Source organism: Ammospiza nelsoni, chromosome 20 (assembly GCF_027579445.1).
Source record: "Ammospiza nelsoni isolate bAmmNel1 chromosome 20, bAmmNel1.pri, whole genome shotgun sequence".
Lineage (NCBI taxonomy): Eukaryota > Metazoa > Chordata > Aves > Passeriformes > Passerellidae > Ammospiza > Ammospiza nelsoni.
Genome location: NC_080652.1, coordinates 5,736,818 through 5,764,117, shown reverse-complemented (window position 1 = coordinate 5,764,117; position 27,300 = coordinate 5,736,818). Strand labels below are relative to the sequence as shown.

Sequence of the window (27,300 nt, the reverse complement as noted above, 5' to 3'; positions counted from 1 at the left end):
TTGACTCAGTACAAGTTTCAGGCTTCATCTGCATCATCTCCAAAGAAAGGTTTTGCCTTGAGCATCCCACAGTGTGTATTTCAAGTACTTTTATTAATCATGGAGGTGGTGGTGTCTATATTCTGTATAGCACACTCCACCCCAGGATTTGCAAATTTTTTGGTAAATAGGGCATGTTATAAAATAACCCTGAGGTGAATTCTCTATTCTGTGTAAGGAGAACTGAAATTCAGAGATGAAATATGCAGCCCAAACAATTAATCATTATTGAAGTTCAGAAACTTCTCTTTCTCCTGATCCTGCACAGTGACATCTGATCCATGCACCAGTTCATGACAAGAAATAATTTTGAATATAGTTGGTTGGGAGTGAGCATAAGTGAAGTTTTTCTGTTTCTCAGGCACAGCTGAATTGTAGGCAGGTGCTCATGCTCTGGAGGTGGGTAGTCTGAAGGAAGGAAGTTTGTCTTACTTGGAACAGGTGTCCCTAAAAAAACCCCAGATTGAGTCCCAGAGCCATTCTGGGGTTTCACCACTTTTGTCTCTGAGCATGTTCCTTCAGAAGGCTCAAGGACACTCAATAGCAAAAGTTATTTATAGGTAATTCCTTACTGGAAAAAGGGTGTGACTGAAAGCTGACCTGGTTTTCCAAGTGTATTAATTGGTCTGATAAAAAGATTTCACTTTTTTCTCCAAACTTCTTGATACACTTCATGGCTTTGTGGCCATGAGAGTTTTGAACCCAACTGCCCAGTCAGATTCTGTGTCTGTGAAACTGCTCAAAATGAAATTGGCTTTTAAAGGGGCTTGGAGAAAGAAGAACATCTTGTTCCTGAATGCTGCTTCCTTCCAGTAATGCTGTTTTTTTCTTGCATTAAATGTTTCTTCTCAGATCAGCTGTTTGTGCGAGTGCCCTCAGGTTTGTCCTTGCTACTGAGTCGTGAGATTTGTTACCTAAACTTAATAAGAATGATACAGACTGTGAACTACAGTGTTCCAAATGAAGGTCTCTTGAACACCAATTCACAAATACAGCCTCATGTTTCCACACCTAGGGAGATGAACACAGAGCAGATACACAAACCCAGTGCAGTTTGCATTTAGCTGGAGATTGATCTGCCATCATTTGTTTTCCCTCTAGTTTGGATGTTACCAGTTCTGCTTGTTCTTCCTTTGGTTATTTAGGTTGCTGACCTGCTCCTGATGGTCAAAGAGCTGCAGTCAATTAATCAAGAGCTTAAGGCAAGACAGTCTGGGTGTTGTACAAAGGATTCTCAAGGAAAGGAAGCACTGGAAATACTAAACCACAGAGAGGTAGGTTTTCTGTTTTAGAGTCTGATCTCACATCCAGTCTGCCTTTTAGAGTCGTTTACATCAGTGCAGGAGTGTAAAGCCCTTGGGGCTGAGGTTGCTAATTCCTTATAATAACTTTTTAAATTAATGATGTAAACAACTTTAACATGTTAGCATGACAGAGAAGCAGCTCAATGCAAGTGTTCAGTGATGTGTCAAGTTGATTTTAGGGAAGCAACATCCTCATTTAAATATTAATTGGGTCTGTGATCTGTTTGTTTTGTCAATTGAAAGGGAGGGAAATAGTTAACTTTACAAAGAAAGCAATATCTTAAAAAACATTTTAGTTATTCCTGAAAGTCTGTTTTTATTGCATAGTCATTCTCAGGTTGTGTCTAATTATTTAAGAGTTTCCTTCAGATCTCTGATGCATCTTCAAAATAGGAGGGTTCAGTGTAGACAAAACCCAAGGAATAGAACTTCAGCTCACTTAAACACATGGCTGGTTCTTCATAAAAAACAGAGAAGTGCCTGAAGAAGGGGCCAGCACTGTAGTGGGCTGCTGAGGGGTGCCAGGAAATAATTCCTGATGGGTGTTTCATTCATTTCCCCAAAGCTGGGACTGGTCTCAGCTGTGGGCAAAATCCTTGCACTGGGAGCATTTTGGGTGCTGGGTCCCCACGTGTGTGTGTGTGAGTGGTGAAGGTTGTCCAGGAGGTTCTGGGTGACCCTTCCAGCTTGGAAAGTGTTACTTGAAATGTGGTAATTCAGACACTAGTAGTGTTTGTCTTTATGTTCCTTTGTGGCTTTTGCTTTCAGTTCCATCCTTGTGCAAAATGTATTGAAGAGGAAGGAAAAAATACAAAAGGAATGATGATGGTGCTGGTACTTTGTGTCTGAATTCCTGAATTAAACTCAAAAGAACAAGATTAGAAATAATTTGAATCAGTTCTGTGCAGGACTGGCTGATTCAAGAACTAGGACTGTGGAATTAATGTTTTTTCTGCAGAACTCAGGAATAGAGCTCCTGTCTTTTCTGGGACAGTCACAAAATATTTTTGCTTCTTCAGTTTTAAGACACAGTCATGCTGTCTTTAATTAAAGTATATTTAAAATTAGAAACAGACCTTTAGGTGTGCCATGGTTTTATTGAAATGGTGAATTTATGTGTCAATGAGAGGTTTGGGAGAAGAGCTGGTGGATGATCCCTGTCCAGGTGCCTGCACTTTCCATAATTAACATTTTTAGCAGTTTGTCTCGTTATCCTGCAGAGGGCTCTGCATCCCCGTGGATGCCACAGTGAATTCCAAAGGAATTCCTGTCCTGTACAGGATTATGGTGACAGGATCCCCTCGACATGACAGGTACACCCAGGACTGCTCACTGAAGAAACTGCAGAATCAGATGTGAAATGACACAGAGTGAGGCTTCTAAAATATAAATAAACTTCAACGTTCTGGGAAAGGAAATAGGAAAGTTAAATATGGATTTTAATCAGTGTCAGAATGATTGTGGTACTATGGAGCTCAAAAATGAAAGGATCTTTAGTTAAAAGTTTTTAGTTCAAAAGCTATCAGGTGTGGCAATAAGGGGATATTGGGTTGTGGGTGTCACAACAGTATGTTTTGAATATTAACAGCCACTCTCAAAAACCTCTTACTTTTTTTTTTTTTGTGTGTGTTTTTTAAGCTAGAATTTGTTGGCAGGTAGTGCTGAGGTGACGCTGACATCTGTGTTATAACAGGAATTTGGATCTGGGATCTTCCTCAGGTTCTTACAGTGCTCCCATCCTGCTTTTCCTTCCCAAAGGCAGAGCACAAATCAGGAATGTGCACATTCCTGACAGCCCCTTGTCCTCTGCTCCTTGGCTTCCTGCTCGTGCTGGGAGGGAGAAGGAGGAGAGGAAAAGGTTGTTTTTGTGCTGTCCTCTGAACATCTGCCTTCTCAGAGAGGAGCAGCCTCAGTGATTTCGGCCTTCAGGGCTCTGGGGAGCTTTGCAAACCAAGCACATCAGTGCTTCATTTAGGAGAAAAGTTCTCCTGGTTTTCAGTCTCCACGGAAATACTTGCAAACAGGCAGCTTATTTTTGGTAGAATTATCTTTCTGGCCTTAAGACACTTATTTTCTTTTAATATTTTGTTGCACATGAGGTCATATTCCTTGGAGTCCAGGATGTGTCAGCCTCTCAGACACAGGACCATAGTGCAGTGATTTATTGTCACTGTGTATTTACAACCTGTTGGTCTTATGCAGTAATTTCATTAATGAATCCTCACTTATTAAACCAAGTACTAGCCTGGGAAAAGCTGATACTAAATAATGCTGACCCATAAAATGTAGTTGAATTGCATGGATAAGTTGCATGTGCAAATAAGTTAATTTTTTATACACAAATGTAGGATTTATCCTGAACCTGCAAAGGAAAGATTTGACCTAAATAGGGTTTTTAAAATAATAGTTAACATTATTGGACTTTTGGCATCCCATGATTACAACAAAAATTATTTTGTAATACATGCATTTGTTATATACCCTAAACCCCTCTGTGTCTTTCACCAGCTTCAAATTGTATTTACTCTGTGTTGTCCTACAGAACCAAGTCAGAGTGAAAATACCAAGATAACCCAAACATGACTTGGAAGTCAGTTTTCCATATAGATTCTAAATGTTAAAGGCAAATATATTAATACTCTGCACCATCCAATTTGTGCCTTTTAAAATTCATACCTAAAACTATGAGCCTTGCTTATACTGCAAGGGGTTGGGAGATGAAAGGGGTTTTCTCATTAATTTAGAATATATATGTATATTTTTATATACAGATACATATATGTATGTATATAAAATATACATAGATATGTGTATATGTATATATTTTTATATAGATATATGTATATTTTGTAATCTATATATATGTATTTATATATGCATACATTCAGTGCATACTCAATTAAAAATTGAAAATCAAACCACACACATCCATTTAATTCCCAGTGTTCTGAGGAAGCAGAACTGTGTCCCACACAGGTTGGGATCCTCTGTGCCAGGGCTGTGTCCTGCCCATGGATTGGGCATAATTAGAGTTTCCAGAGGTGCCACAGAGATGCTCCAAGGGCTGGAGCCCCTGTGGAGCCAGGCTGGGACACCTGGGGGTGTTCCCCTGGAGAGGAGAAGCTCCAGGGAGAGCTCAGAGCCCCTTCCAGGGCCTAAAGGGGCTCCAGGAGAGCTGGAGAGGGACTGGGGACAAGGGATGGAGGGACAGGACACAGGGAATGGCCTTAAGATGGAGTGCAGGCTTAGTTGGGGTATTAGGAAGAAATTCTTCCCTGGGAGGGTGCCCAGAGAAGCCTCTGGATCCCTGGAAGTGCTCAACAGCATCCAAAGGGGTTCTGCTCCTGCTCCTGCTCTCAGTGATGCTGATATCAGGGATTTGGGTGCTGCTCCTCAAAAAGCTGAATCCTCCTCCTCCTCTCTGCTCAGGCTGTGAGATGGGTTCTGTGGGGAACAGGGACTAAATGATTTGGCAGCATTTGCTGCAAATGGGCAAATTCAGGCATAGACACAGCAGATTGTAACCTTCAGTGGCACAGTAAATCTTTCTAGTGTACAGCAAGCCACATGTGCTTAGTTTTAAAAGCATCTATTTCTTGGATGCTGGAGAAGAGCCTAAATTGTGTAGCAAATAAAAATAAATTCTGGAAATTGGAAAATAAAACAGGCAGAATGGGGACACGACTGAGGATGCAGAGCTCCTTTGCCATGAGAGGTTAAATGGTTTTTATATTTTCTATAAATTCTGAGGAGGAAGGGTTAAATAAAAATGAAGGAATATATAAGATGAAATTTCACTTTATTTGATATGAGTAATTCCTGGGGTTTATATTAATTTTCTTTGATCTTGTTGAAGGAATCTAATTCAGTGTTTGTTACTTTGTATTACAGGCTTTTTTATTTTTCTTTTAAGACATATCACTGACTTATTTATGCACGTTTCATATCACAGTATTTTTTTTTTTTGTGCTACATTTTCACATCATTCCATACTTTGTGTAGTGTCTTGGAACACCAGAGAAGCCTGTGATGCAGCCTGAAGATGGTGACAATGACAAGAAGGTGCAGAACAGTCAGTTTTGTGAGAGGGTCAGTCAGGTAGGAGCATTTTGGGACAGTGCTGTCTTCTCTGCATGCCTTTAAAATGTCTTCATTCTCTCAGAGCATGAAGTATTTTGCAAACAAAACATACTTTTCTTGGTTTCTGATTTAATTTCAACTAATTGTTATCTTCTGGAAGCTTTTTTCCTGTATTTCTGGGCTGGTTTTGCATTCAAGATTGCTTTCATTGTTTTCTGCTTGAGTACTCATAGTCACCCTGAATGGGGATAACAGAGTCCCTTGAAATTGTGTTCCTTTACATCCACTCTGGTTGATCTCCTGCCTCCATTGCAGGCAGGCCTGGAGTACAAATTGTGTGAGATTCACTTGCTGTGATTGAGGCAAAAATCCTGTAGATCTTTAGGGTTGAAATGCTTGATAACGTGGTAAATGGTAAACTGCATTTTATACAACCAGGAATCTGCTGGCCTCTCAATCTAATCAATGTGAGATAAAGCATCATGCAATCATAAAATAACTCAGGTTGCAGACTGGTTTGTAATGTTGAAGGAGGATGATATTTTCCCCTATGAATTCTGTAATTTCTCTGTTTACCAGGTATGCCTTCAAGTATCTTTGGATTTTCCTTGTGAGGTGGATAAACAGGTAAGTGATGTATTCTAAAACTCTTTTGGCTCTTGTTGCTGATGGGAATTGTGCCCAGATGGGCCCAGATTGAGTTCTCATGTCATTGCTGCAGATTTTGATTGTTTAATTGGGGTTTGAATGGCTGTGGAGATCCCAGGTCGAAATCTCTTGGAATTTATATAACACATCCATGCTGTTTTATACAGAAAGTTGGCAGCTTGTAAATGCTTCCAAGTTTTGTCCTGTCCCAGCCATCAGGGCTTGAATCTGGAGATCCCAGGACAGAATCTGCACTGTAAATACAAATGATTCAAAGCTGAGCTAATAAAATTGTTAGCTGCAGTCTGCAGGCAACATTCCAGAAGTTTCATACCTCTTGTTAGATAAAGACCTTCAGGGAAATCTTCTCACTCCTTACTAAACAACTGATCCCTATGAATTAATCATATGAAATAGATGTTAATTAGTTTTTCTATTAATAAATAGTCAGCAAAATGTCTGTGGGTGCTTCTTAATGTAGATAAAGAGCATCAGGAATTACAGAACCTGATTACAGAAAGATTACAGCCCTGAATTTAATAGAACATTACATACCTGTGTAAGAAGACAATGTTTGCAATTTTTTAACAGATAACTCCATCAGGCTATTCAGAGAGTTTCTGCAAAGACAGACATTATAGGAGTCCAATTAAGCCTCAATTTGAGCATGATACAACTGACAAACACTTGAGAACAGGAATGAGTGAACATGAAACAGGAGAGAAGTTGCTCACATCTCCTCTAAGAGAAAATAGAACATCTGTGCTGGAATCTACGTGAGTATGAGGGATATGCACTGCTTTTGACATTATTTCTATTTGAGAGGAGAATAAGGTAATTTTGCTAAAGTGAATTTAGATAATGGCACTGTCTAATTTACCTGAGAGATTGGCAAGGCACCTTCAGAGCCATTTTAGTCTATCATGCAATTAAGTAATTAGGAAACATACTATCAGTAGAAATCCTTAAAAAAAAATCCATGGCAAGAAAGAAACTCTGCAAAGTTACTGATCCAGGGAGCTTTAGTGCAAGGACTGATTGTTTCCAGGGTGAGGTCTAACAGAGTCAAAGGGCTTAGTTGACAGTAGCTGCTATTTTTCTTGAAAAAACCCAAAATATCTGAGAGCACAGGCCAGTGAAGAGTGGTGTGGTGGAAGGGACAATACTACTGTAAAAACAGTGTGTAAAAGGATCTAAGGATGGAGGAATTGGAGTTGGTTTTACAAGGATCATTTTGAATGGATGGTGCTGCACACCTGGGCTGCCTGGACAGGGCTTTGCTGCTCTCAGTTTGGGGAGTTGGGGCCCTGTCCTGCACTTGACTAAAGGGTTATTCCATGTGTAGGACTGGCTGAGCTATGTTCTCAGTTCTTGGGTAATTTTTTTATGTAGGAGAAAACACTTGAGGACCTAAATCTATATAAGCCCTACTGGCACCAGTGGAATTCAAGAGTGTATGTGTGTGTTACATTGGGATTTGATCAATTCCCAGCTGAAATGCTCATTTCCATAGGAACTGGGCAATGCCAAGCAGAGAAAACCACGCACCCTGACTGATTTACCCCAGTTTCATGCTCACACCATTTAATCTCCTGGTTGAGCACTGAGTTATAGTTTGCTGTAGCTCATTCTCATGTTCCTTTCCTTGTCCTGTAGCTCCTTTTCCTTCTCTAGTTGCTTTCCTGGTCTCTGGACTGACTATGTGCAGAATTCTGTGACTTTCCCAGTGCTGGGAGCAGAATCTCCAGTGGAGTTACACAAGTCAGACCCTGATTTCTGTGTTCACCATGCTGCACTTGGCTGCACTCAGGCAATTCTGTACTTTCACATTACTATTTAAAACTCTCCCAACAGGCATAAATTGTCTTAGTTGTCACAGGAGTAGTTAGTGGTGAATGAGGAGATACTACTCCCTTAGAAATGAAGAGAAAACATTGTTTATTTGTTATCTTTACTTAAAAGTTGGCTAATGAGTAATTCTAGCACCGTCATCTTTACCACTCTAGTGTGTAATTTTTCCTGTGTTCAAGTATAAATGACCAGGCTGATGGGTGATGAGCCTGTGCTTTGCACAGCTGAATTCTCACTAATGCCATTAGATGCCAGAGGAAGCCATAAAAAGCCTAGTTAGCTTCTACCATTTCAAATGCTAAATGATACAAATGCAGTTGTTTAAAACTCTGGTTTATATGTTTAATGGCACAAACAGCTCTCTATTGGACACATGAAATTGTCTCTAGAATTTCAGAGCTTGCTTGTGCTTTAAATGCCTCTTATTTGGCTTCAGTTTCTCTTAAAACATTGCTGTTCATGAGCTTCTAGTTATCCATGGGGCAGTTTGGTGTCTGTAATGAGATGGTTTTGTAGGCTTTTTGGCTGATTTCTCACTTTTCATCTTCCCTGTTCCATTAGAAATTCATGGAGGAGTAGATTTGCACACAAAATCAACATCAGGGCCAGGAGTTACACTTTGATGGTCCTTGTGGGTTCTTTCCAACTTGGGCTAATCTATGATTATATGGTCTAGAGCCTGGTGTGCTGTTGGTATAAATTAACTTTTGAGGTAGAGAGTAAACTTTTTGAAATTCCATTCATATTTCTTATATTTCTGTGTTAAATAGGAAAAAAGCCATCATGAGGCAATTTATGATAAAATTCATGTTGTGAAAAGGTTCCAAAAACTCTGTTAGTGAGTAATTCATTAGTGAGTAAAAACAGAACCTCCTGGGAATTTCAGATATGTCACAACACAGCAGAAGGGTTTCTTGGAAGGTATTTTTGTTTGCTTAAATAGAAATCTAAATTCATGTCTTTTCTCTCCTCTTTCCTGAGTGTAGCAGACAAGAACAAATGAAAATTGTAAATGAACTGTTAGATCATCTGAACACGACAGAGGAAGAATGTTCAAGTGAAGATATAGAGAAAAAGAATGAAAAAGATCTTAGGCAAATGATTATTCAACTAAGAGCTCAACTCAAACATTTCAAGCAGGTCACTAAATTCTTAAAGCAGCGAGCAGAATTGAAATCAGCTTTTGATGGGGAGGAGAAGCTTTATCCAGATGCAGTGCCACAGATTAATAAGGCGAGTGAGTTGTTGAAAGTGGAATTGAAAGATGCAGCTATGCAAACAATGACTTTAGAGAGTAATGTCATGAGATTCAAACATGAAGGCAAAAAAGGAGCCTCAGAAGAAAAGTCAAAATATTCAAGATTAAATGCAGAAGCAGAACATCAGCAAGAAAATGTGTATAAGAAGGGTGAACAGCATGAAAGACTTTCTTTTACTAGAACAAATGAAGTAAGTTTATTCTCTTTTTTGTACTCAGGGAATAGATGTATAAAAAGTGAAAAATATGTTTCATTTCTAATATTAAATCTTGCTTTTGTATGATTTTTAATATTAGGAAAAGAGATGTAAGCCAAATATATTTTAGATAATTGTTCTTAACATTCAGAGCTTTTCATCTCCTACTTCAGCATGCTTTAGAACGTTAATTAATTGAATTTCAATTCTCCCTGGGACCACACACTCGTAAATATTACAGCTTTTGGAAAAAGAGAGTCTATGTTTCTTGTTCATAATGTACACAACTAGAGCACTTGGAACTGATGAAGTCTAAATGGCAAAAGTGTTCTAGAAAATTCCAGATTTGCATCACATCTGGGAGCAGGCTGTGGAGGGGTCAGTGGGACACTTCCACAAACTCAAATCTCAATTTTAGGGCTTTATTAACATCCTATCATTATGTCTTGCTTCCTGAGAAGTGTGGCCAGGGGTGCCCTGTGGCATGGGGACAGTTTGCTGTGTTCGCTGGGACTGAGTGCACAGGGGCTGTTGTGGGAGTGCAGGCTGGCTGTGCTGGGGCCAGACGAGTTTTGAAGCTTCTGTCTGCAGGCAGACTGTGATCCCAAACAAAGAGGTGGGAAAACAGTGTCTGCTAAAGAGTTCTGTGTATTGTTTCAGCAGCAGTGGTAGAAGTGAAGTTGAAAACTCTTTGAAGATCTTGGCTCCTGCAGAGCAGACAAAGGGGGGAGCATTGCTTTTGATTTTGTGCACTGCTAACAGGGAATGTTGTAGCACCTTCTGCAAAGAGTGGTTTCCATAACTTTAGTGATCAAGAGGTTTCTGAGACGTAGCAATTAGGAGTGGCTCGTTTTTATTCTGGCTTGTTCCTCTTGGGTTCATTTTGCTGAAGGAAGGGGCTTGTAAATGAAGGGATGTTGATAAGGCTTTGTTCTGGGCATGAAGTGACAGTACAAGGGGGAATGGCCTGAAGGTGAAGGAGAGTAGGATACTGAGATATTGAAGATGGGATATTAGGAAAAAATTCTTCCCCAGAGAAGCTGTGGCTGCCCCTGGATCTCTGGCAGTGCCCAAGGCCAGGTTGGATGGGGCTTGGAGCAGCCTGGGACAGTGGAAGGTGTCCCTGCCATGGGAATGAGGTGACCTTTAATGTCCCTTCCAACCCAAACCATTCCATTATTTTATGATTCTTTCTGCAATTTTTTTTTCTTTTTCAAGTTCCTGTTTCCCCTGAGTTTCAGTTTGCTGTTCTTATTTACCATTTTCCAGATTCCTCTCTGGTTTAATCAGTGGCACCCTCATTGCAGCCCTTGAATGAATTGTTTTAAAAGCTTTCTTGTTTGGACTAATGCACTGTATCTTTAGCTTTGGAATGGCTTTTATAAATAATTTGATGTAGCCAGCTGAAGTGGCCTTTGGGTAATCTGGGTGACAAATGTGTCTGTGCCACAGCCCTGAGACAGCTGGAAATGGTTTGGTGTTATTAAAGCAGTTTAGTTAGCTGGAAGTTCTGGATTTATTTTGCAGCCTGTGAAGGATACTGTTCTCATATATGTACAAAAGGAATTGAGGGTGGCATTTGGAAAATGGAACTTGCTTTTTATGATTTTAAATTGTGTAAAGACTGTAATTGCTGAGAAGTGAATGTGGAAAGGTATTTCAGAATACATTGGGTGGTGAAAGAAATTAGGGGACTTAACAGCACTGGTGGAGCAAATGAACAGCAAAATTATAAACTAAATCTATCTGAACATGCCATTATTGGTTTTTATTATTATTACACACAATTCCATAACTCTCATCAACACATGGCATGCTTTTATCTTTTTGGAGACAGCACTAGTTTATGCTGCGGGGTTTAAACAAGGAACATTTATTTTATGCAGAGTCTTCCAAAGGTGAGAGGCTAAAATGTAGTGACTTAAGAAATGCAGCTTCCCCCAGCTCCAGTGAGGGAATGTCTGTTACAGCAGGAAATGGGAATCCTTCAGAAGCAATTTATAGAGTGGATGGGTGAAGAAAATGGTTTTGTTCATAAAGGATTTCTCTGTGGCAGAATAAATGTCCTCTGGCTGATGCAAAGTTATGCTGATTTTCTCAAAGCTGTGGAAGTAGGACATGTTGGGTGGAGCCTAAAGGAAGAAAGGAAAATAAGCTTAGGAGTTGTTGAAAAATGAGGAGGATCCTCAAATTTAAAAAAAAAGGTTTTAAGGGAAGAAGTTGCTGGGCTGGCAGACATTTATGATATAATGACAGTGGGAAGCAGCAGTTAGAGGGGTCAGTTTGGGTGAGAAACTCTTTTCCTCAGGCAGCCACAAATCCAGAGCTAATTGATACACCTGGTGGTTAAAGCCTTTGGTGGGCACTGCTGGATTTGCTGTCCTGCTTCAGGAGCTGGAAAGTTACAGATGCATGAACAGCTGGGACTTACAGAAAATTCTACCGCAGAAATGGGTGTTTTGCCTCTCTGAATGTGTATTTCTCATGTAGCCAAGGGTATTGCAATTTTATTTTCAAAACTAATGTGACAGCTGCCTGATTTTACAGGAGAATTTTTATTTTTCCTGGCCTGTTTGTTTATACTTCCTACACTTGGCGGTTACACACAAATCACTAACTCCCCATTTTCTTCCTGCCTTTTTCAGGCTGGCTCTGCTTCCTTGCCCAAGAAGTCCAGGCTGCCTGTGCTTGTGAGATCCTGCAGGGCATTAGGAAATGTCCCCTTGAACTCCTGGCTGCACAAATCAGCTCCAGAAGCACAAAATCCTTCCAGGGCACCTCCTGAAGGTCTGAGAGCCTGTGAAACACAAACCAAACCTTTTCAGGAACAGCCTAATGGAGAATTACTGCATGAGTCTGGAGCTGGAAACCTTCCAGGGGAGCCTGCACAGGGAAACACATCAGGGAGAGGTAAAAAAAGAACAAATCTGGTGACTCTGGCCCTGCATGGAGTAGGACCTGGAGTATATTGTAGTATATAAAGATGATCTGCATTTACTTTCTCTTGCAGCAGAAAGTAAATGCAGATCATCTTTATATACTACAATACTGCTTAATCTTGCAAGTTTCTTGAGTAGACAAATATGTGTAAACCTTGAAAAAACACCTTTTTTTCTGTTTGCCATTAAGATGTAAACCAGATTTTTGTGGGACAGAAAGTGCTGTGTACATATGTAAGGTCTGTAATAAATGGCAGAACACAGGGTGTTACATGTGCACACATATATCAATGTTTGGGTAAATTAAAAATTCCCTTCAAAAGATGCCAAATTTAATGAAAACTGCCTGTAATGGAGACAAGAGAGTATAAAAATCCTGATTTTGTTTATGCTGGATAATTAAACTTTTCCAATATTCCACTGATCAGTCAAGTCAGCTGTGTCTGTTCCCACTGTGGCTGGGTTAATTTAAACTCAGTTGTTGACGAAGTACTGGGATCAGCAAAGTATGACAAATTGTAAGACAGAGCAATGGGTATTAGATAAAGCTTTGGGGTGGTTGAAAAATAAAAATAAACTTAGCAGTTGGATTAAAAACTGAGCAGGGGTGTGAAGGATAGGTAAGGGAGAGGAAATATAAAAATAAGACTCAGACAAGTTGTGAGTGAGCCACTGTCAGACCCAGAGGCTGCAGAGAGTCCTGTTAAATATAACATTGTTGTGGTAAGGCACAGATATGCTACAATTTGTTATAAATACTTTGGGAGATGGGGCTGGAGCAATTAATTCAGGGAGGTGCAAAACCCATGGAGAATCCTGAAGGGCAGGGCTTTGAATTAGATCCTGAAGGAGTCAGGAGCTGCAGAGCTGCTGTGATTTCCTCTCCTCTCTGCTTTCTTCCCTTGGGTAACAGCTGTGCTGCACACTTGCTGATTGTGAGACTTGCTGCAGTGATTGCAGCAGATTGCTTTGTGATCAATGCTCACACTGGAGAAACTTCTAAGCCTTTTCTCTAAGCTGAACATAAAACATTTAAAAATGCACTAGAGATTGATTTACTGTTCCATTACAAAGGAGACCTACAAATGTTTGTCTTCATTTGTTAGTGGGAGCCTTTGCAATGAATTCTGAGTGGTTGCCCTTATAATTAGTTCAATTATTTAAAGATACTCATATTATCAGTAAAGATTTTCCTGTTCCAAACTGTCAGAGAACCAGGTTTGTGTTTATGAGATGTGAGGGTTTTTTTACTTTTTTTGATTTTATTTATTGATTTGGTTGGTTGGTTTTGATTTGGTTATTTTTAAACTATTCCCACTTAATTTTTTTTTCATCTCTTACTGATTTCTCTTTTACCTTTCCCCACTGTTGTCTCCATTTTCTCTTTAACCTTTCCCCTCCAGTTGTCTCATTGCCCAAACTGGATAATACTGAGACCCAGGTGGAGTTCCATGATGTTGATCCAGGTACAGAGGACAAGAAGGAAAATGTGAAGGACAAAAATCAGCAAAACTATCAAGGTAGAGCATTTATATGGTACAGAATTTAGAAAAAAAAAGGAAATTTAAAAGCTTCAATTTCTTCTGAGTGGTACAAAATTGTAAACTGCTTCAGGTAATCATCTCCCTTGCTGTTATTTGTGGATTTTAAATCTGGTTTTCTTAGCTGCCATGGATTAATTGCTCCAAGAATCCAAGTTGGTCTTTCAGGGTTGTGCTTTCAGAAGGGCCACAGGGATTTATGAGTCTGGTTTCCAGTAAAAATAATGAGTTGTATGCCTGACTCTGATCTCTGTTGCTAATGACCTCACTTCTGAACTCCTCTCTGAATTAAATGTTTGTTACTGCTTCTCCATCTAGTTCTGAACTATTGGAATGAAGCAACTGAGTGATAGAATTTTGCTTATCTGAATTATTTGAAGGCATTCGAGTAGGCTGAAGCCTAATGGAATCATTTAATGAAAATGTAAATAGACTTAGTGCTGTGTGTTCCACGTTTGTGCATCATCCATTAGTCTTTTTGGGAGGGCTTGAGTAACCTGGATAGCACTGGAGAGTGCAGAGGATTTGGCCAATTCTGTAATCCTTTGGTGTGCAGGGTCCCGCTCAGTGCACCCTGTGGGGGTGTGGACACAGGGAGCTCATTAGTTCTCCTCTTTAATTAGAGGGCACTCTTGCATTATAAACCATAGCCAGTGCTCTGATCTGGAATATCTTTGTTAGCATCTGGTTTTATTTTCTCTGTTTGTTCCCTGGAGTGATGCATGGAGTCAGGGTTTCAGAGTTTGACTTCTCCTGGTGTTGGGGATTTTTGCCATCTGTGTTACTGCAGCAGAAGTTCATGAATGCAGTGTTGCACTCCCTCCTTGAACCCTCCAGAATCCATACACAGGCACTTTCCTGGAAGCACTCCTTTCCTTTGGAGTGCCACACAAAATGAGTAGAGTGCAGCAAACATCCTCCGAAATGGTTTTCAGATTTTCAAATCAGAAAATTTTCAAATCAGAAAATGCTTTGGGTTGGAAGGACCTTAAATCTCATCCCATCCCACCCCTGCCATGGCAGGGACACCTCTCACTGTCCCAGGCTGTTCCCAGCTCAACCTGGCCTTGAACATCCCAGGGATGAGGCAGCCACAGCTGCTCTGGGCACTGCTGATATCCCACAATCACAGCTTCATTTTATTCCAGCTTTTATATAATATTTATTTTTATTCTCCTGGTCTTGGGCTTTCATACAGAGCTGCTCCCCCTGAGTTTTTGTAGTGATTTACAGCTTGAACCTGGACATTGAAATTCTCCATGGAAACCAATCTGAAAGTATTGCAACCTGTCTGAAAGATCAATGAATTGGCTCCCAAAAGGGAAGTTCTAATTCAAATGATCTTTTGCAGAACTAATAGAAGGGGAAAATTTAATTTACTGGTAACTAGAAAATAATCATTTTGCTGGCTACTTACACCTACAGCCCTCAACATGCACAGAACTCTAAACATGGATCTTCTGTAGGAATTTATGGCTTTTACTGGGCTGAATCTGAGGTGATTGCATTACTTATGGATGGCAAAGTCACCTGAGGGAATGTGATGTTCATATCAAATGTAAAACCTTTAATACCAAACCCTTTAGTGGGGTTTGTTTAGAAGACCTTTTAAAAAGAAGTTATTATAGCTTCCTTTTCAAATCTGACTATTTTGTTGATAGTCTTTTTAAAATTCCACTGACTTTATGCTCCAATTGATTTTGTATAGATTTTTGAAGTGAGGAGAAGAAGAATATTTAATTAGAAGCTTTAGGAGGTACCATGTGAAATCAGAGTCTCCTTTGCCTCATGTTTGAGGTTATAATTTTTTGTGGCTGGAAAGGTCTGGGCTTGATCAGTGCCTGATTCAGGAGAGCATATGGCAAAAGAAATTTTCCAGCATTTGGGAAGAGAAAGTTAGTTGTATTTTGAGTATTGCTTATTTGAAAGGTAATAAAGGTTTTGAAGTACTTGATGTGCAAATTGAATTAATGAAAAATCATTAAGAGAGGTCAAAAGTCCCAAACTAATAATGTATAGCTTGTAATTACCTACATTTTGATTCTGCTGTTATAGAATTGAAATAATTCATCCTAGTGCTGTTAAGAACAGAATGTCAGATAAAGAAATGCTAATATTCACAGACAAGCCTCTTGTTTTTCAGAAATGCAAAATCATCATAGCATTAGCAGTGGGAATATCCAGAGTTCATTAAAAGAGGTGGATGAAGAGTTTTATCCCATGGGACACGAGGACACTGACTCAGCCCCTGCATTTTCAGACTCCAGGTGTCTGTGTGCTCACCAAGGGAGTGGAGCAAGGACTGATGAACTCCAGGGCTGTGGAGCCACAGAGGACATAGAAGAATTGAAACAAAGAGTTAAGAATATGCAGTCTGAGCTTGAAAAGTACAAAATGTTCCTGCTGCAGCTGCAGGGCTCTGAGCAGCTCTGCTTCAGTGCTGTTTCCAGTGGGGCTGTGAGGGATGCAGCCCTGCCTGGGGAAGGGTTTGTCACACAAATACAAGGTACAGCCATGGAAGGAGTCCAGACATCCTCTGGTGTCCCTCAGCTGGATTTGGATGAGATCCACACCAAAACCAGTGATTCTGAGTCTCTGCAAGCACCTGATATGTGGGCGGCACAAAACCTTAAGGAGCTGCTGTTGGCCAATGAGGCAGAAGTTGACAAAGAGCAAGTTGTGAATGTGCATCTTGATGAAATGTATCCTCTTGAGAGCAGTCTGAGAGCAACATCACCATCCAAGTGAGTAAAACTGCTCCTCTTTGAGGTTCCCTTTTGTAAACAGCCATACCAAATAGCATAGCAAGGTGAGATGAGGATAATTTTATTCACAAGTGTTGTTACAGTAAGGGCTAAATTTCACTAACATTAGCATAAGGGAACTGAAATGTTTTTTAAAAGACCCTTCAGTACAAAACTGATAAATCTGTGCCATCATCTGTGCCAGGTACATCTGTGTCTCCCACACCTCAGGCCCAGAACTCTCTTTGCTGTGAGAGATCCTCTCTGGAGCTCAGATCTCAGTTACCTGTGGGACAGGCTCACCTCTCTCAGAGCACCACAGTCTGCAGCACTCAGGGTATTTTCAGGTGCCAAATGTAGGAAAATGGAACACCTCATTTAAGACAGAAATGCTTTTGTGGGCAATGGGCTGGCAGATTGGTGCTGGCCCTTCTGTTTGAGTGCCCAGACTTGATGTGTAAACATAAGATGTTCACGCTCTAGTTCCAATTTATTTTGCAGTTGAGGGCTGTAATGCCTTCCTGTGAAGGATGTGAGAGGAGATAAATATAGAATTAATGAATGAAATTTTATAGCATAAGCTCATAAGCTGGAAAATCATTTATGGGAGACTGAAAAGAATCAGTCTTGGATTTTGTTTGAGACTTGGGGCAGCATTTTGGCTGCATATGTACAAATTGCAAACATGCAGTGGGGGATCATAAGAGTGAGCCTTTTTTAACATCCACCCTCCTTTTCTCCCTTTTAAATATTGTTATTGTGCTGAGGGCCTGTGGAATACAGGAAATTGTAACAAGGAAAGGCATTCAGCCTTGTGCCTGTCTTCCAAATGCTTGAGTGGAAATATTTGAGGACAGTGAAGAACCACCAGCATGGACTGTTGTGTGTGTCTGAGGCTCACTGGTGGAAAATACAGTGGTGTTACAGAGTCCATAGGCATTTACATCCCTTAAAAATATATCTCATCCATTTTACAAAGAAAGATCCAGCTGTGAATTAAGGGATGAGACCCTGTGGATCACTGTGAGGATTTTATGGCCACTGTCTAGGACAATGTCATGAGTCACAAATGACAGACCCCAAAATGAGTTATGCATCTCTTCCTATACAAATGACAGTAAAAATGCTGTAACAACCCACATCACCATAGATTTTGTTTGATTCCCTGCATCTTTTAACATCTTCTCTCCTTTTTTCCCTGCTAACGGATGATTCTGGAGAAAGAATTCTGCCTGTGGTACAGACAATGGCAGTACAAAGGGGATGCCTACATTTGCAAGTGTAAATTCAATAAATAAATTCAGCTGATCTGAGTTGAAATTTATATCCTGGCTTGTGGAGTACAGGAGTTTGGGCACCACAGTGGTTGTCATTGTTTCTTGCAATACACATGCAGAGATATGGAGAATTTTCAGACTGGGTGAAACCATCAGTTCAGAAAGTCCAATACCTGTTTTGTCAGGAAATAGTTTCAGAGAAGGGACAGTTGTCTGCTTCCATAGGGAGTTACAAAAACCACAGAACACCAAACAAAAAAAAAAAAGTTCCCAACCAATCAGGAAAAATATGTGTATTCTTGAAAACAATTTACATGTATTCATTCTTAATTAGTTTAATTTGGCACCTCTGGGGCCATCCATGTTCTTTCCAAGCAGGCCATCAAGTCATCCCATTAGTCTTGGCCCATTTTATAAATGATGCAGTTAAGTGAAGGAGAATAATCTCTAAATACCAAACTCAACAAGCAGAGACAATACATCTCTCATTGTGGCTGTTAAAAGCATTTTAAAACCAAATTAAACCACATAAAATTATAGTTTAGGAATATAAGCTTAATTCCCATTTTATTTATATTTAAATGTCATTTATGGCCAGGAAGGCTTTACAGCTAATTCCATTTTTTCAGATATGACTCGTTGGTTCACTCCCAAGTTCGGGAGCTGAGCTTCCAATGCCAGCAGATCAAGGAGATCCGTTGTGGCTGTGCCACCTACCACCAGCACCTCAGCAGCCTGGTGAAGGCCTTTGAGGAGCTCCTGCAGGCCAGTGATGTGGATTATGATCTTGCTGAAGGCTTCCGTGAGCAGCTGAACCAAAGTGTGCTGCAGTTTGAGAAACTGGAGATGAAATTCCTCTATGGTGAGCAGCAGTGTTTGTGCTTCTTGTCAGATCCATGAACGCCCTGGAAATGGGATTTTATTTGGTTGTTGGTGAAAGGAAGCTTTCCTTGCTGTTGGTTGCTTTAGGATGGGTTATGGGGAGGACTGTCGTGGAAGGTAAGATTTTTATGATGCACAAAGAATCAGAGAATTGGAAGGGACCTCTGGAGATCATCTGTGATGGTGTTTGCAGAGGTCTTGGGATGAGGGAAGAGACGAGAATGTTGACTCCACGTTTCAGAAGGCTTGATTTATTATTTTATGATATATATTATATTAAAACTGTACTAAAAGAATAGAAGAAAGGATTTCATCAGAAGGCTAGCTAAGAATAGAAAAAGAATGAATAACAAAGGCTTGTGACTGACTGAGACAGTCTGGACAGCTGGGCTGTGATTGACCATTAATTAGAAACAACCACATGAGCCAATCACAGATGCACCTGTTGCATTCCACAGCAGCAGATAATCAATGTTTGCATTTTGTTCTTGAGGCCTCCCAGCTTCTCAGGAGGAAAAATTCTAAGGAAAGGATTTTTTATAGAATGTGTCTGTGACAATCATCCAGTCCAAGTCCATGACAAGGTGGAGTCACCTGGAGCAGGTGCCACAGGAACATGTCCAGATGGGTGTGGAATATCTGCAGAGAAGGAGACTCCACACCTGTTCCACCCTCAATGTAAAGAAGCTCTTCCTCATGTTTAGGTGGAACTTCTTGTGTTTTACTTTATGGCCATTGCTCCTTGACTGGGTTTTGCTTTTGTAGCTGTACTCTTTATTGACACTTGCTGTTTGGGGTCATCTCCACACAAGCACATTTTAACTGCCAAAAAAAATAGTAGTTATATAAAAGTTTTGTTACACATAGCTTCAGGGTTTCCTGTTTCAGGGAACAGCCCAGCTGACTGTTGAAGACACCTGGGGACATGAGTTAGTGACGTGACATGACAGGACATGAGCCTGGCAGAGCTGGGGTAACAGCTGAACTCAATGATCTAAGATGTCTTCTCCAACCTAAATTATTCCATGATTTTCCTAAGGGATCTGCATCTTGCTGCCTGCTAGTCTGGCTGGTGGAGAAATGTACACTGCCTTTCATAAGAGAGCTAAAATACAACCATGTTTTGGAAAATGAGCATCACAATTGACATTTGGCCCTAGAAGGAAGAGTATAACCTGCATACTGCCTTCAGTCTGTAGTTTGGAGAAAGTTAGCAGGAAGGGGATGGAGAAGGGATGCTGTTGTGAGGAACAGCAAGCCAGATCTTTTCCTGGTGTCACAAGTGCTGCTCTTGCTGACCCAAACAGCCAGCAGTCCTTCACAGATCTCAGCTGCAGGAGCAAAACACCTGAGGTGCCTGAGATGGGGACTGACCCTCCCATCCCCCTGGAGCTGCCTCTGCTCAGCCCCATTTGGGGCCCAGCCACAGCATGCTCTGTGTTCTGCCTTTCATGCACATCATGGCAGGATGTTGCAGTTTTGATTGCTCATATAAAGCAGCTGTGTGTGAGAAAAAGGTATTACAGCCTTGTGTCATGGCAGGGTAATAAAAGATTGAGTGTATTCAACGATTTCGGTGGCTACAGAATTTCCTTGCATTGCAAATGAGAAGACTGTAGTGAATAAACATTAAATGCCTTTAAACCAACAGATGGTATCCTATATACTATGAAAAGTCACTGACAACTGAGACAATTCAATATATCTAACACAATGGTGCTGCATTGAATCACACATTAAAGTAAAATGATGTTTGTAGGGTTGTAAAGAACATCCAGTGTACTAAGAATTGACTGTAAAGAAGAAGCATGAGCAGCTGTCTGTCTCTGCATTTCCATCCTGACCTTCAGTTCATTCCCCTGAAATTTCAGCTGTGCAACTCTTCCCTGCCACTTTTGCTTAATTGCACAAAAATTTTAAAATAGGGGGAGCCAAGGTGACACCACCAAGCTCTTATTTCTCTATTCAAATTAGAGTCTGAGTCCAGATCTCTTGCACTGAATTGTGCCTGTGCTCACACACAATTCCACAGAGAATGTTGCAGGCAAAATCCTGTATGTGCTCCTTCATTAAGGATGACTGGTTAGCCTGACTCCAAAACCAGCACAAAAAATCCAAGTGCAATGGAATTTCTTTTATATTAATGTTATTGAAGAAATAACAACATGTGCCTGTAATCCTTTTGCCATGTAGCACGATTATTTCAAATAGGTATGCTAATTAAAACACTAAGGCTGTAAAATCTGGCATCTGTGGTTGGTCCCTGATAATTTTTTTTGTGAGTTCCAGAGCAAAGCTATTGCTTTGTTGCTGGGCTATAAATGGTTTTGGTCATGTACAGCATTTGACACTAATACAAAGTGTGCTAATATCTGTTGAATCCTCTAATCTCATTAATTTAACACTCTGTATTTAAATAGAGTAAGATGGAGGGGGAAAATTGTAATTCTCAGTGTGTGATTTTAATCAGCTGTTTCTGCTTTGCAGGAGAATCAATAGGTACAGAAGTCACTATACTTTATGAATTAGCTCAAAGGTAAGAGTGCAACTGAATGTTTAGCAAAAATATGGTTGTTTCATCAACTGATAAGGATACTCCATGTTCTGTGGCATGTTTAGCTGTTTGGCAGAGCTTTGCTTATTAATATCTATTTTGTTTATAAACCACCCATTGAAAACAGATTAAGGCTTTTTTCCCCACTTCTCACCAAGCAGGTGAGAGGCTGAAAGAGAAACTTGTGCCACCAGAATTGTTCTTTTCATGAGCAACAATAAGCATGTCCACAATCCAGTGTGGTGCACGCTGAGACATTCTCCTGGTGCAGGTGCCAGGGGGGACGGTCCCTCCCTGAGGGTCCCCATGCCCTTGGGGCTGGCTCAGGGTCACTCCTGTGCAGCTCTGCTGAAGTTCATTGTTGTCACAGCTCCTTGATGCTGAAGGTGAAGAGAGCAGGTGTTGTTGTGCTGTGTTTGTTGGTTTTCTGCCAGCCTGGGATTCTTCAGTGCTACAGAAATGCTCAGCTCTCTGTTCAAGGCAGCTTGAGGTCCCCTGAACACAGAGGTGACTGCCTGGTGCTGGAAAATGCAAAGTAGGCTGGAGGGCCAGTGATTGTTCCTGCTGGATTTCAGTCTTGATACAACCTCTGATTTGCAGTGGTTTTTCATGCCCTGTCACATAAATTTACCTGTAAATCGCTGTAAATTGGGCATCCTCTGTTCACTTTCCAAAGTCATAGAGTAACTTTTATACTTTAAACCGTTTTATTTGGCACAAAAGGAATAATGAGAAGAATGCCACCATGTACCAACATCTGCAGGATGAGTCTCCTGTGCCATCTGCTCTTCACAGCTCATCTGACTTTGATTTGTCAGAGAAGTCCCCTCTTGGCTCACCTGAGCACAGGCATGATCTGGAAGGCCAGCACAGCACACTGCCACTTCTGCCAAGCAAGTTTCCTCCAGGTAATGTTTTTCCCACGGAAGATTTGCTGGATATTGGGAAAAGCTGATAAATAACACACAAGGGAACTAATTAAGAAATAATGAAGAATGTTTGTCTGCCTCAGCTTTCCAGTTCCTTGCATAATCATTGCAGTTTCAGTGATGAGGCACACAGAGATGGCAGCCATCTGAATTACCTTTTTTGAGGCAATATAAAGTGTGTTAGTTTGTGTCCTTGTTGTTTTAAGCTACCAGCTTTTACTTTGCTCCAGACACTCTTTAAATAGACAAGTTCTAAGGTGAAAATAGACAATTGTCAAGAGATTATTATGTGGGAAAGGAGAGATTTTCCAATTTTATATGAGCCAGTGTTGTGTTTCCTTGAGAATTGTTAAGTGCTGCATAATTAATAAGTGGTGTCATGTTTGACCTGGATAGTTCCACTAAACACAAGTGATGCTTGCAGTACTTTATCGGCAGCAATGAAAATTTAATAGCTGAGCTGGCACATCCTGTTCAGGGAGAAATATTGCAGAGCAAACCAGGAGTGTGTGACATGGATAAACTGACACATCACACACTGACAGGTAGAACAGATCTGCTCCTGAGGAAGGATGAGACTTGCAGCCAGTGGAAGAAAAATTGTAGAATAGCAAAGCAAGAAGGAAAAGGTACAGTAATGAAACTTGATACAGGAGATTTCTTTACTGTGGAGTGCATTGTGTAAGTCAAAGTCAAATTTCTCTCTGAGTTACTCTGGGAGCTTCCTATTGTTGTAAGGAAAAATGTGTGCTGGTGGTGTGTGGAGCTGCATTGCAGACCTTTGGATTCTTTCCTCAGTACAGGGAATGTTTAAGTAGATAAAATTGTTATCTATTCCACTTTTGTAGGAAGAAGAAATCTGAAGAGCCTGAAGTTAAAAAAAGTTAAAAAGTTAAAGCTTTAAAGTCTTTAAGTTAGAATGTAGAGTAGGAGTTGTCACTGAATGCATGGTTTGAGCACTGTATAGGAAAAGAGGTTGTGGAGTCAGATATTCAATATCTGCCATTTTTAACAGCTCTGTGTCATCTTCTAGAATTAACACCCATTAGATTTGACAACAGTACATAGTGTAAAGGAATACAATTATCTGCTCTAAATAAGAAGTGGTCTCTTGCTTTATTTAGAGTTATTAATGGAGCATCTGCAGGAAATTAGAATCCTGAGACAGCGTTTAGAATATTCCATAAAAACTAATGAGAGACTGAGGAAGCAGCTTGAGAGACAAGTAACAGACAAGGAACTAGATCAAGGTAAGAATTCATTTAATGAGAAACTGAATCCATCTTTCCTGCTGAGACCCTGAGGGATCAAATGCCACTGGAAAGGTTTGGAGCCACTGTTCTCTGTTCTGGTGTTCAGCATCTCTGAAAGCCAAGCTCTGAGGTGGATTTAAAGCTTCTCACAAGTAGCCAGCTTTCACTAAAGATGCTTTTGGAACACCTTTTGAAGCACCTCACCCCTTTATTTTTCTACACTTTGCTTCACTCTCCTTCCCACCTTTTCCCCCATAGGAAAATTGATTAATATGCAATATTACTCTGACTGGAAGCAGGTTATAAATACAGACATACTTTCCTTTTCCTCAGTTCCACTGGTATTGACATTAGATTCATTATGTTTTACATCATCCCCATGATCCATTTCTGTTGTTGTTTAAATGGAGGCAACCTGCACATGGCAGTTTGCTTTCAGGGATAATTTACAGTGATGGAAAGCTGGATAAAAAGCATCCATTTCATTCCTGAAGTATTTACACTGCTGGAAAGGCATTCTGTGCTTGTGAAATAACCACACTGAAACACTTCCAACTCTTTTACAGCTTCATAAAGATTCTGGCAAGGGCATCCATTAATGCAGTGAAAGTATATTTTCTTTATAAACTGTCTTAAGCCTTCCATCTGTCTTCTTGTTGCCTTTGCACATCTACCAATGTGTGCAGGAGAAATTTGGAAAAGTAAAGGAAAAAAAACAGCTACCTGTTAGAACAGCTCCTTTTGTCACTGTGTTCTTTCAGTTCTTGTTTCTCTCTGTATCAAAGATCTCTTTCATGCTATCAGATATGCACATGCTCTCTTGCTAGTGAGGCTCATTTTTCCTGATAGATGAGCTTTCTTTGACTTTTGGTGTAAAAAGAAATCCTGAAGTGAAGCTGAGGGGATTCCCAAGGGCAAGTGGGAATGGCTTTAAGCTGAAGGAGGGCAGGTTGAGATGGGAAATTGGGGAGGAAGATGGGATATTGAGGGTGGGGAGGCTCTGGCACAGGGTGCCCAGAGCAGCTGTGGCTGCCCCTGGATCCCTGGCAGTGCCCAAGGCCAGGCTGAAGCACCTTGGGACCATGGAAAGTGTCCCTGCCTATGGCAGGGATTGGAACTAACTGAACCTTTCCAACCCAAACCATTCTGTGCCTTGCATTCAACATTTTTGCTTTTAACTGAATGTCCTTAGTTTGTTTTCCTTTAAAACAATTAAGTTGTAACATACTTAATTGTTTATGGCAACCTGCTGCATTCATGATATTGAATTGTTTGTTCAACAGAAGTTATTGCATAGATTTATTCTTATTCTAAGTCTCATAAATATTGTATGGCTGCATATGCACACATCTGCCCACTGTTCTTGCCATGTTATTTTTAATATTTAGATTCTTTAAGTATTTAAATGCCTCTGGGCTTCCAGTATCCTATAAATGACTGAAATGCTGGTAATGACTACATCATTCCTGTAGAGCTGAGGCTTGCAGTGCAAGTAGAACTAAAATAATTGCTTCAATAGTTTCAAATGTTAGGCTTCAAAATAAAATCAAAGGTTTAATTTTGAGTGTCCTAGGTTTCAAATGTTCTTAACAGCAGTGAACATTAAAAGGGGGTTTGTTTGCTGTTTTTAACCCACAAGTTGCTGATGTTTCTACTCAGACTTCTTTTCAGCTTTTGAATGCCTTTATTTTGCTTTCCCTGGGAGTGAATATCTCCTTCCCCATTGCTGTGATTTTCAATAGTGCCTTTCTTTCAGTCAGTGTTTCCTTTGAAACCTTCAAGGTATGCTTCCTTAGCACTCACTTTTTCAGCACAAAACAGAATGAGAACTCAAGTGTATTGCAATTGTGGGCCCTGATGCTCCACTTTCCTCTGGTTAGATGGACCTTTGCCTCTGTGGGGAGAGTAATTGATGTCAGCAGGGCTCTGCACACAAGTAGCAGCCTCAATAGTGGGTCAAATTGTGGGATTGTGGCCCTATTACCACTGGCTCTCCATTATCCCTTATTATGTAAGATAACCAATAGTTATATTCTAAAGCCTTTCAGTAGAACTGCAATAGCATAACTTTTCAAATAGGATAAAGCTGGGTGATGGGCAATAAATTAAATTAGAATCAAGATGAGACCATCAAGCCTTGCCACTTCAACTTGGATTGCTTTGTTAGAGTCTGAAAGGAGAAAGCCTTTTGAGTTCACATAGCTGCCTCAACTCTTTAACATATAGATAGTAAAATGCCATTAGTGCCAGGCTTCCAGAGCCTTTGAGTCTTTCAGCAGTGACAAGAGGTTCATATCATGGCACACTACATCCCAGTTAGGTAGTGGGTAAAAGCTTCAATTGGGATTACAATAAAATGAGATTACTCAGAGGAAGTGCAGCACATCAAATTGAATTGAACTGCCAGAGCTGAAAGGCATCCTCCTCATACATTCAGCTAATTTTTTCTGCCAGCTGGTTATTTCTCTATTAACCAAATAGTTGACACTCATGTACTTATCTCAGGCTTTAAAGCGGGAGATACTGGGATAACCAATCAGCTGAAAAATGCCTAATTTAATTTAATTCTGGTGGGTCCTGAAGTGTTTTAGTGACCATAAGAAGGTCACAAAGGGCAATAACAATGACTTGAGTTGCATTTCAGAGGCAGCACCTTGGCAGTGGGATGTGGCACTTTGCAGGCTGTGCTGCACCAGTGCAGTGCACTGGGGATTGCCTGGGCTGGGGTTTAACTGCTGGGTACAGGATTTAACACTTAGAGTCACCTGCCTAGTGCAGCAAGGTCCTCAGAGCAGGATTCATCACTCTTATGTTTGTCAAAGTCAGACATTTCGCTCCTGCCAGTTACCCAGAGCTTCTTGTGGAGGCCCTGGAGGGAAATCCAGCCCTTGGAGCACAGGGGATCTCATCCTCAGAGATGAGAGGAGAGGGGACACAGGGTGAGTTGAGCTCTGGAGGGGCCTGTTCCTCCCCATGGCTGCTGATGGGTAATCAGGACTGGCTTATTTATCTAAATGTTAGAAACACGGATTTAAGAGGGATAAATCTTCATCCCTGTGATCATAAATGGGCTCTGAGTTTGTAATCTGAGGCCAGGACAGTGACTCCAGCCTTGTGCTGGATCTCTCACCAGACTGTTTACAAGCCTCTCTCCATTAACCCCTGTGGATTAGCTGGTAGAATCCCGTTGTTCTCTCACTAAATACAATGGACTATGAGCAGAGCAAGACTAAAATACATGGTAAACCCTCCTACAGTTTTCTTTTCAAATCATGGCAGTGTCACAAAATACTCCTGCATTTTGTCCTGTTGGGATTTTAGCTGATAGGTAAAGACTGCCAGGGATAATTCTGCAATTTTAGTAATGGTTGCCCAGCAATGAGAGGCACTTGTGCTGCACTGGGCTTTGGATTACTTGGCATTAACCTGAGCTGACTTTTAGCCTGTAGTGATAACCTTCAAAATATATAGGGGAGAAATAGCTTTTATAGCATGTTTTTCTGCAATTTTTTAAATTGTTCTTGTCTGGAAAGTTTAATCTTTAATGACCTAGGGATGACTCATAAATCATCTTTTATGTATATATTTATAGGTTCTGCAAACATTTTTATCCATGGCTCAGAGCAGCATAATTCCCTGACTTCTGAAATACATTTCCTGAGGAAGCAAAATCAAGTTCTGAATGCAATGCTAGCAAAAGGATCTAGAGGTAAAAATGTAAACTGTTCTTTACAGGAGTAGCCTGCAACTCATCCCAGATCAGGAAACAATAAAATATTCACAGTCCACTCATTAAATTGACTT

General features: G+C 40.5%; 1 protein-coding gene across 4 annotated transcripts in view; it reads left to right on the top strand.

The window, feature by feature from the left end:
• Positions 1-27,300, top strand: part of CDK5RAP2 (CDK5 regulatory subunit associated protein 2) — a 221,357-nt gene that overhangs the window by 29,901 nt on the left and 164,156 nt on the right. For 3 of the 4 annotated variants that reach the window (XR_009419787.1, XM_059486486.1, XM_059486485.1), the window contains 13 exons: positions 1,185-1,313; positions 5,346-5,441; positions 6,003-6,050; positions 6,663-6,847; positions 8,909-9,371; positions 12,023-12,287; positions 13,720-13,836; positions 16,001-16,601; positions 18,508-18,740; positions 21,248-21,296; positions 22,038-22,222; positions 23,368-23,493; positions 27,089-27,205. Coding sequence is in view for 3 of the 4 variants with exons in the window: in XM_059486486.1 (XP_059342469.1) it covers positions 1,185-1,313; positions 5,346-5,441; positions 6,003-6,050; positions 6,663-6,847; positions 8,909-9,371; positions 12,023-12,287; positions 13,720-13,836; positions 16,001-16,601; positions 18,508-18,740; positions 21,248-21,296; positions 22,038-22,222; positions 23,368-23,493; positions 27,089-27,205 (2,614 nt within the window). In the remaining variant the exon portion in view is untranslated. The remainder of the gene's footprint in view (positions 1-1,184; positions 1,314-5,345; positions 5,442-6,002; positions 6,051-6,662; positions 6,848-8,908; positions 9,372-12,022; positions 12,288-13,719; positions 13,837-16,000; positions 16,602-18,507; positions 18,741-21,247; positions 21,297-22,037; positions 22,223-23,367; positions 23,494-27,088; positions 27,206-27,300) is intronic. The other variant, XM_059486484.1, reaches the window with a different exon arrangement.